Here is a 10,775-nt window from a genome sequence, read left to right as displayed (position 1 = left end):
TTAAAAATAGTAATTATTAGCTATGAAATTTTGCAACAAAAATAATTTGTAGCTATATCATTTTGTCATGACAAATAATTATATCTATTAAAAGTCACCTATTACCACAATTTTTTTAATTTAAAGAAAAATATCTATTTAGCCACAAATTTTGCTTCAAATAATTTTTTGTGGTTAAAAGATTACTATTACTACAATAGGTTTTATTTTGTGGCAAAAATTAATAATTAGCTATGAAAGTTTATTATAATAAAAAATCTATGGCTATTTTGTTTGACTATTTCCACAATTTTTATAACTTGAAGCAAAATTTTTTAATTTAGCTACAATAGTTTGTTTCAAATAATTAATTGTGGCTAAAGGTTACTCTTGCTACAAATATTTTTCTTGGGTGGCATAAACTTATAGTTAGCTACGAAATGTTATTGTTGCTATAAAATTATAGCAATTTAGATAATTATAGCCACGATCTTAAATAATAATAGCAAAAATGAAGTTTAGCTTTATCAATTTGATTTTTGTGGCTGTGAAATTTTTTGAATTTGTAGATAGCCATGAAATTCAATTTTTGTGGTTATAACTAGGTTATAGCTACGATTTTCAAATTTGTACCTTACGTTTCATAGCTATAAGTGTATTTTCTTGTAGTGAAAAAAAAAGAAAATTTTCAATTATAATATCGAGTTATTATTATAGATCAACTTAATTTGATAAGATTAATCTATATACTTTACACAATATTTAAATCTTATTTATGTTGAAAGAACAAGTCAAATAATGAGTTCTAATTATACCTAAGTTAACGTCCTAATTGCATAACCGCATAGTTGGATACAATTGATTTAATTGATAGAATTAAACTAAGTAAAAATAACCCAATAAAGGTGTTGATGCCAGCAAGATTCGAACCTGCATCCTTTGGGCGGAATGTAAGCCCCTTTGCCGATGGTGATATGGAACACTTTGACATTCAGGGTGGCACTACTATTATATATCTACATTTTGTATATATATATATACCTATACATATACAGAGTTTACGTCGAAACTTACGGGTGGCGTGGCACCCTCACAGGCCTTAATAGATCCGCCCCTGATGGCTGGTGGAAGAAAATAATTAAATTAAAAATGATTTAAATAGATAATCACACGTTTTGGGATATGTGGAAGAAAATAATTAAATTAAAAATAAATTTAAATAGATAATCACATGTTTTGAGGCTGGTGGAAGAAAATAATTAAATATAAGATGATTTAAATGGATAATCACATATTTTGGGAATGGTGGAAGAAAGTAATTTAATTAAAAAAGATTTAAATAGATAATCTTGGAGTGGTGGTGACACTTAATAGACCGTCGTAGATCATGACCTATGTCAGTCATCGATTAGTCTGGTCTACCGTAGACTTACACCTTTAGTAGTGCATCGATTGATATCATGATTATGTGTAGACCACGGTGATCTATGTACACTGTTATAGACCATCACTTGGATGTAGTTAAAAAATAAATAAATAAATTAAAAATAAATGTAGTGTGGATTTCTACACATGTGAAGGAGTGTAAACAAGTCACATAATCATATTAAAGTATTAAACAAATTAGGGAGGTGAATTAAAGAGTGTGTGGATAGGGTAGTGGTTGAATGTTCAATATCCTAAGAGTAATATTTGTCAAAGCACAAGTATATATTTAGGATGATGATTTTTCTATCACTATCAATTCCATACACTCTTTTGATTTAGGGGTGGTGATGGAAGGAGTATGTGGAATGTGTAATCATCAAATACAATACACATTCTCAAAACATACTTGTGCTTTGACAAACATTACTATTACGATATTGAACATTTAACTACTACCCATCCACACACTTCTTAATTCACCCCCCCAATTTATTTAATCTCTAATATGATTATGTGTCTTGTTTACACTTCTTCACTTGTGTAGAAATTCACACTACATTTATTTTTAATTAATTAATTTATTTATTTTTATCTACATTCAAGTGATGGTCTATAACACTGTACATAGATCACCGTGGTGTACGCATAATCATGATATCAATTGATGCACAACTAAAGGTGTAAATCTACGATAGACCAAACTAATCGATGGCTGACATAGGTCATGATCTAAGGCGGTCTATTAAGTGTCGCCACCACTCCAAGATTATCGATTTAAATCTTTTCTAATTAAATTACTTTCTTCCACCAGCCCCAAAATATGTGATTATCTATTTAGATTATTTTTAATTTAATTATTTTCTTCCACCAGCCCCAAAACATGTGATTATCTATTTAAATTATTTTTAATTAATTTATTTATTTTTTAACTACATCCAAATGATGGTCTATGGAAGTGTATATAGATCACCGTAGTCTATGCATAATCAGGATATCAATTAATGCACGACTAAAGGTGTAAGTCTACAGTAGACCAGACTAATCGATGGCTGACATAGGTCATGATCTACGACGGTCTATTAAGTATCACCACCAGTTCAAAAAAGAAAAATTACTTTTCCAACGGTAATAAACGACTACTTTTGTAAGCAATCAGTGTTAACACTTCGTTTTTACTTCATATATAAGGTGTCCATCCCTCATTATTTTATTTCATTCATTTTTTTTTGTTTTTAAAAATTCTACAGTGTCGCAAGCATCTCAAACATCCAATTCTAAAAATACTCTAATTTGTCATTGTGGGAATGCGGCTGTCTTGAGGACATCACACACGAATTCAAATTCAGATCGCAAATTTTATAATTGTGCAATTGCGAAGGTGAGCTGCATTTTTTTTAAAAAGTTAAATTAATCATTATGTAATTATTATTTTTTCCTAGGATAATGGCGCATGCTCGTTTTTTAAATGGCTTGATGAGCTATCACCTCCAACCAGTTCATGAACGTTGAGTCCGGGACTCGAGACATCAAATTTTTAAGGCTTGGCAAAATTTAATCTACTACAAAGGCTCCAACAATGCGAAGAAAATAAAGATTTTCTCATACTTTGTTAAAAGAAGCCGAAGAACAGAGGGATCACTTTAAACTATTGCTACATGACACCCAAATAAAGAGGGATCAACTAAAACAAAAATTGATTTTGGCCGAAAAAAGGGAGAATGTCCTAAAAATAATGTTATGTGCTATAATGCTAGTATTCGTTCTTTGAAAAAGTGTAACATGGATGTAGTGATATTGAATAAATATTAATAGTTCTATTTTTCTATAATGTTAATACTATTTTTGATAGAATCATAGTCGATTAAACAACACGTCAACTTAAATTCGACCAGCAGGGTAATGATAGACTATGCATATGATATATGAAATATTAAGTATGCATTCTATGATATCAAGCATACAATGTACCAACTATGACCACACCATGCATATTCAAATTCCATACCACAAATCAGTTTGATAGAAACAAATTCAGTGCAGAATCATAACAAGTTTCATAAAATAAAAGAATAATTGTCATATCCTACCACCAGATCCTTCAACCTTCTTATTTGTGAAATAAAGAAAAAAAGTCATACCATAAGAACTCATCATTCAACAACACATTAAATGGCTTAGGATTCAAATGTCTTTTTTCCTAAGATCCTCATCAATACAAGTGTTACTGTTGATTTCATCAACAATGTCCATGACCACATTTTTTTGGTCAGCTTCAGCTTCTTTTTTCTCAACAGTTGCAGTTGCTTCTTCATTCTCACCTGCTTCTCCTTCTTTTTCAGCATGTGCAGTAGCTGGTGCTTCTTCAGTTTCCTTTTCTTCCACACCTTCTTTTCTTTCTTCACCTGCAACAGTTGTTTCTTCCCCATCTTCTTCTTTTTGTTCACCTGCTGCTTCTCTCTCAACTTCTTCTTTGTCAGCTTTGTTAGTTTCTTCTTCAACAATTTTTTCTTTTTCTTCGCCTTCTTGTTCATCTGCTGCCACTTCTGCTTCTATAACTATTACTTTTCCACCTTTTTCTTGGCTCTTATCTTCTTCTATTTCTTCTTCATCATCCTTCTTTTCTTCATCTTTTTCCTCTTCTGCCACAACAGAGTCCAACTCATCCATTTTGCTCTTTTTTTCTCCTTTTTCATTCCTTTCCGATTCACGAAGGTCCACATGCATTGTATCACCATATTACAAAGTGTTACTAATAATTAAAGCTGAAAATTCTTTAACAACATCAATTCTTAAATGAAGTTACCTCGCTCGTGTTGTCGCTCATTCTTTTTCTTTTTTTTTTTTCATTCTTTTCTCTCTGATATAGGAAGCAATATCCAACACCGCTTCCTCGAATGCAGCAACACGCTTATAAAGATCCACGGGGGATGAGGTTTCAGCTGCATCTTTGGAGGTGCTCGGACAATCAGCATCACCAATGCATACTCCAACGGGATTACCACCCAAATGCCCGTCATCATCACTGTCCTCATTTGAAGTAAGGACAGTCACCCCTTCTAACTCTTTCTTCAAGCCATCGAGGACGTTATTCTTCACTTTATCCGTATATGGCTCAAACGTAATCATGTAATTCATTTTCATCTCAAGAATAGTAGGAATGATATACGGGTGTACGTTCTATAAAATATCAATTAACAATTACATAACATTCGATACAACGGTAGTATTATTGCATAATAGAAAATAAGTTCATGCCTCAATAACTTTTCCTTTATACTTGAATGGGTCGCCTTCGATTATCTTGTCACTTTTGTAGTGTGCCATCTGAGGATGCGGGGAATGGAAAAAGGCTCATCTATTGATTTTTCAGCAAATTCTCCAAGATGAGGAAAGGCCTCATAGATCCAAATCTGTAAGAAGTACAATAGTGAAAAAATAACTCAGAGTCTATGACAGAGTATAAATAAAATAAGAATCTACGATAAACTTACTAAAGGATTTATGGTAGATACCATGAATGCCCAGGGAAATCCGAATAGAGCATAGGATGCCTTCTGCTTCTCATCAAATACTTCCTTCTGCTTCTTCAGGTCACTTTTCTTCTTTAGATAGTCCATGGTCAATTGAAATGTCTCTTTCCCCCATGGATACTTCTCAAAGAAACTAAAAGAATCGACCATTCGAATCAGTTTTGTGTCGACAGCCTTCGTCAAATCTTTTGCAAGCAACATGGTATGCAAGAACCATAGTAGACAACACTTGAACTTCTGATCCTCGTTCAACTTATTCCCTCTGATCAGGTGTAACAAGTTGGCTACCGTGATGTTTTTATTTTTCGGCACCTTAAAACAAAAATTGTCCCCCTTTGCTAACACCTTTTTCAATTTTGATTCACTGGGGTATAATGAGCAGTTCAACTCCGTGATCAAACAAAACTCTTTCAAGCTAAAATGGGCAGGCTTGTTTTTAACGCAGAACCACATCTCATGATGCATCTTATCGTTCCTGATGTGTCGCAACAACAAATAATGGACCAACTGCCCATTGAACTTGAGATGCTCCGGCAGGTTTCTCAGGTGTCCAAAATAGGACCGCTTAAATCTTTTCTTCAATTCTTGGTCGACAAGAACTTGCTTAAATTCTCGATAAGCAGCTATTCTTGATCTGACCGATATCTTTGTCGGGAAAGATCCGACCTCATCAATTATCGTTCGAAGGTCATACTGCTTCGCGGAAATGCACCTTGAAAGATACAAGACGGACAAGGAATCATTATCCCCATCATCACTATTTCTACTATTTCCCTCGCTCTCTTCACTGTCACTATTGACACTCCACTTGGCAACATCTTCACTATAATCGACGTAGTCGCTTATCTTCTTTAACTCCGAATCTGATTCGGAAACCGACTCTTCAATTTTCTTCCCTTTTGAGACATTTTCAACTGCCTCAGCTCTTCTTTTTGTACTGCTGCTAGCGGTACCGGCTTTGCATTTAGGAATGATGTTTTTTTTACCCATTTCAACATAATTTATATTTGAAGAACAAATCTCTCATTTTCAGTTCATAGACCACAAGTCTATCAATAAAAATAACTCAATGCTCAAATGAAACCCTCCTCTCCCCAAAAAAAATAGATTAACAAACACCCCACCATTAAACAGTTCACTACACAAACATACACTAACTGAACCAAAATCCAACATGCAATATCAAAACACAACAATTGCTAAAAATCAAACTAGTGCACCTAATCAAACTAATTAGATATTAATATTTCAATTTTCAATATTTCAGCAATCATGCTTTAAAAGAATTTCATACGTCTGAAAATTGATTTCAATTTAGGGCATTCTCATTTCATAGACCACGGGCCCACGGATAGACCACGGGTCTACGGATAGACCGCAGGTCGTTGTTCAAATCAAAATGCCAAAATAACTCTTCAAACAACAATTATCCCACCATTTAACACTTTGTTGTAAAAAAAAAAAATCACGACTAAACCAAAACACCAAATTTGAAAAAAAAAATTCCTACATCACTACGAATCGATTAGCAAAAAAAAATTATTTAAATGGATCTAGAAATGATCGAAACTTGATTTTAACTAACCCTGCGAAGCAACAACGACCCCTTAGCAGCTGGAGAAGAAGACAAAACGAAAATGACATTTTTGGGAGAAGTAGTATCAAAAGCGGGAGTTGGGAATTGAAGAGGAGAGAAAGAGTTTTTTTTTTTTTTATATTGGAATAAGTGGAGGGTGTTAGGTGTATTATATTAAATTTGTAAAGTTATAAAAATAATGAATTGGTCCCTTGACCCACGTGTGGGCCCCACTTTTTTCACCTTTTTCCACTTTTTACACCCTAAACCTAAAAAATAAATTAAAAAAAAATTAAATGGGTACTTGGCAAATTAATTTTGGAGGGTTCCTTCTTTACCAATTATTTCCAACTTACTCCCAGAAATCAATTAGACTGGTTGAGTATAAAGAAGGTTTTGGATAATTTAATAGAATTTGGGGGAATTCATCCAATTGGAGGGTACATTTGTTAAGTTTCATAAAGGCATGGATACTTTTAACCTGATAATATAACTGCACGATATTTAGCCAGAAAGTATAACGAGGGGCAAATTTAGCCAATTAATGAAAGTAGAAGAATATTTTTGATGCTTTCTTCTAAAATATACTTACTCCATTTAAAAAAAAAAATGACCTACTTTCCTTTTTAGTCCGTTTTAAAAAGAATGATTCCTTTTCTTTTTTTACAATACGTTAATTTCAACTTTTCACGTGACACGTGACATGTTTAGGACCATAAAATTAAAGAATATTTTGATACATTTGACGCAACTTTTATTTATGGCTACAAAATTTAAAGATTTTTTTATTTTCTTAAATTTTGTGTTAAATTAAAGTAGGTTATTTTTTTTTTTTGAAACGGAGGAAGTAATAAGTATAAATAACATAAATACCAACCTTTTAAAAGTAATTACACTCTCTCCTATTTTTTTAATTACTTTACTTTCTTTTTCTATTAATATACATAACATAGCCGATATATATATAATATTCTATGTATATGTGAAATTTTTGTAATATATTTAGAGAATTGAGATTTTTTTATAATATTGAAAAGATAAGTTGTGTATTTATGTAATTTTCAGAAGTAATTAAGTACCTAACAAAAGTTGTTACTGAGTCACGTAACTTTAAAATACTACTACTCGAAGGACTTGTTCACTCCCGTAGATTTAAAATAAATAAAAGACTAGTGGTTTTTGTAATTGTTCTCCAATTGCAGGGGCAATTTTAGGAACAGATGACCATGACATAATATAAATATAATTTAAAGGGTTCAATTTTAGGAATGGGACATACAACTGCTTGTGGGGGATTTCTTTTTAATTAGCCATGGCTGTAGCAACACAAGGCAAATGGATCAAGGTTTTGGCTCAAATCCCTATTAATTTGACCAATTGTATTCTTTTCTTCTTTGCTCCTATATATTACAATTAATTATTTCTTAAATTCTGGTGTCTGGGTATGTGAATCTTCTTGTTTAATTTTTTATTTTTTTTTGTGTGTGTGTACACCTATCATTTGGAGAATTGAGATGGGATAATAACTATATACTGGTAAATTCACGAAGGGCTTGTATTCTGGACGTGATTTCAGCCTGAATGATAGAGGATCAGTTATGTGATTAACATTGTACACAGTAAAAGCAGCTGAAATATTAAGCATGATATTGCCTTCCTACCACTTTACTTGTCGGTCTTACTAAAAATAGATGATCTAAAATAGTTGTCATTTTAGAAAATCAAGATATAGTTGAGTATATTATTCCCATTTAAACGACTAATTATGATAAAGAACCTAAGTGATGAGAGATTAAAGAGAGAATATTTATTGAAGAGATTAATGTTCCAAGTGATTAAAGATTACAAATAGGGGTATGATAGGCGGAACACATAGTAATTTCTTAATGGCGTGTAAACCAAAAATGCACAAATAAGGTGCTCTGGAGGGAATAGGTACTAAATGCTTGACAACCTTTTGTTGAACTTAATTTATGCTAAACTCAATTAAAAACAAATAGGTGATCATTTTGGTAGTTACAAGAAAAGTTATTTCTTGTGTGCTTTCATATAGAACTGATAATAGGATGTGATACAAGTATATACCTTAAAAAGTGCTTATCTTATGGGAATCGTGCTGTAGTTTAACCTGCCTTCTGCAGAATTGATGCAGAATTGGTGGTCAACTTCATAGTTTACCAGTTGCACATTCAGGATCATCATAGTTTTGGTTTTGTCGGAAATGTAACATCTGCCTCAATGATGAATTGATTCTCTTGATGATTTGTACAAATCAAAATAGCTATTTCTTGATTGTTTCAGTAACCCTTTTGTAGTCAAGTCATCTTGAGGTTTTCAAAGGCATCCAAGCAATTGGTATCCGATTGAAAGATAGAAAGCATAGATTCACGTTTGTACTTTGTAGTTGATTTTATAATATTGTTACATAGGCTTAGAATGGTGTTTCTTTCATTCTCGTAAATGGTAGTATTTCAGTTTTCCTTCAAGTTCCTAGGCTGTGGAAGTGTGACAAATTTTAAACTTAATGTTGGGTTCTTATTTACATGGACCCTCCAAATGCAGCTGGAGGAAAAAGGGGCTGGACCTGGGGCAAGAAGCTCGCATGCCATCACCATTGTGGGGCATAAGGTCTATTCATTTGGGGGTGAGTTCACACCTCGTGTCCCTGTTGACAACAAATTGCATGTGTTTGATCTCAATGGTCAAGAATGGTCCATGACTGATGCTGCTGGCGATGTCCCTCCACCTCGTGTAGGCGTCACTATGGCCACTGTAGGGGAGACTATCTACGTATTTGGTGGCAGAGATGCTGAGCATAAGGAGCTTAACGAGCTTTATTCATTTGACACGACTACCAACAAATGGACCTTATTGTCTAGTGGTGATGATGGCCCTCCTCACCGGAGCTACCACTCGATGACAGCTGATGATCGGAGGATCTACGTCTTTGGTGGTTGCGGAAATGCTGGAAGGCTTAATGATCTTTGGGGCTATGATGTTGTTGATAAGAAATGGATCAAATTTCCTGTACCAGGGGAAAATTGTAAACCAAGAGGTGGACCTGGTTTGACTGAGGTCCTAGGCAAAATCTGGGTTGTCTATGGATTCTCTGGTTATGAGCTTGATGATGTGCATTACTTTGATACAATTGAAGAAAAATGGGTGCAAGTGGAGACAAATGGTGAAAAACCTACTGCTAGGAGTGTATTTTCAACAGTTGGGATTGGGAAATTCATTTTTATCTATGGTGGTGAGATAGACCCCAGTGATTTAGGTCATGCGGGTGCTGGGAAATTTTCGGGCGATGTCTATGCACTTGACACAGAGACACTTGTTTGGAAGCGGTGGATGGATTCCGGTGACCATCCGGGGCCAAGAGGGTGGTGTGCCTTCGCTAGTGGACGGCGAGATGGTCAAGAGGGCCTGCTGGTTTATGGTGGCAATTCACCAAGCAATGATAGGCTTGGTGACATTTTCTTTTTCACTCCTCTCGTGGAGACCTGATTACTGGAAAAGAGAAGTGATCAATTGTGTAACAACAAATAATGTGAACTTTTAGCCTTGTGTGGATAAGGGGAAAAATATGTTCAGAGACTGTTTATGGGTGCTCTTGTAAAGGTTTGTTCCATTTTGTTAAAGGGTTTATGTTGTTGCAATTCTTGCATAGGGTCACTATTCTTTTATGTTTAAATTTACTCGAACTTAGTACACTAAGTAGCAGTTTGGCCATGAAAATTACTGTCGGAGTTGGAGTTATGTTTGACATGTCTTTTTGAAATTGATTTTTTTGACTTTTGAAAAAAAAATTTTAAATATGATTTTATGCCCTCAACTTTTAAAAATTATCAAAATCACTCAACTACTAATTTACCTACTAACATACAACCAAATGTTGATAAAATAATTTATATGTCTTCAATTGATGAAATAATTAACAACAAACTAATTATTATGATTGTTATTCTTCTAAAATTTGAATAAAAATAACACAAGCACGAGTTAAATAAGTTTATCTAACCATAATCGATTGAATAGAGTAAATATATTTTGATAGATATGATTGATGGATATAAATATATTTTATATATTCTTAAATTTGTTGATGAAAATTCTTAATTATTTCACTTGAATTAATTATTTTATTGAATTTGTTTTTTTTAAAAAAAATTTACGGATGAATTATTTCTGAATAGATTATTGCTAATTTTTTATTTTTTCTTTATTGATGATATTGATTTTCCTTGAATATTATTGTATCATAA

General features: G+C 33.2%; 1 protein-coding gene across 1 annotated transcript; it reads left to right on the top strand.

Moving 5' to 3' along the window:
- Positions 1–7,653: 7,653 nt before the first annotated feature.
- LOC107867474 (nitrile-specifier protein 5) lies at positions 7,654–10,169 on the top strand. Its single transcript, XM_016713728.2, has 2 exons — positions 7,654–7,858; positions 9,076–10,169. The coding sequence occupies exons 1-2, from the start codon at positions 7,826–7,828 to the stop codon at positions 10,015–10,017; spliced, it is 975 nt and encodes a 324-aa protein (XP_016569214.1). The 5' UTR covers positions 7,654–7,825; the 3' UTR covers positions 10,018–10,169.
- The last annotated feature ends 606 nt before the right edge of the window (positions 10,170–10,775 follow it).

Source organism: Capsicum annuum, chromosome 4, assembly GCF_002878395.1.
Source record: "Capsicum annuum cultivar UCD-10X-F1 chromosome 4, UCD10Xv1.1, whole genome shotgun sequence".
NCBI lineage: Eukaryota > Viridiplantae > Streptophyta > Magnoliopsida > Solanales > Solanaceae > Capsicum > Capsicum annuum.
Note: the sequence above shows the minus strand (reverse complement) of the source record. Positions and strands in the feature narration are given on the sequence as shown.

Coding starts and splice junctions, on each gene's coding strand:
- LOC107867474 (XM_016713728.2), top strand. CDS start 7,826: ATGGCTGTAGCAACACAAGGCAAATGGATCAAG. Junction 7,859..9,075: donor CACAAGGCAAATGGATCAAG/GTTTTGGCTCAA, acceptor CTCCAAATGCAG/CTGGAGGAAAAAGGGGCTGG.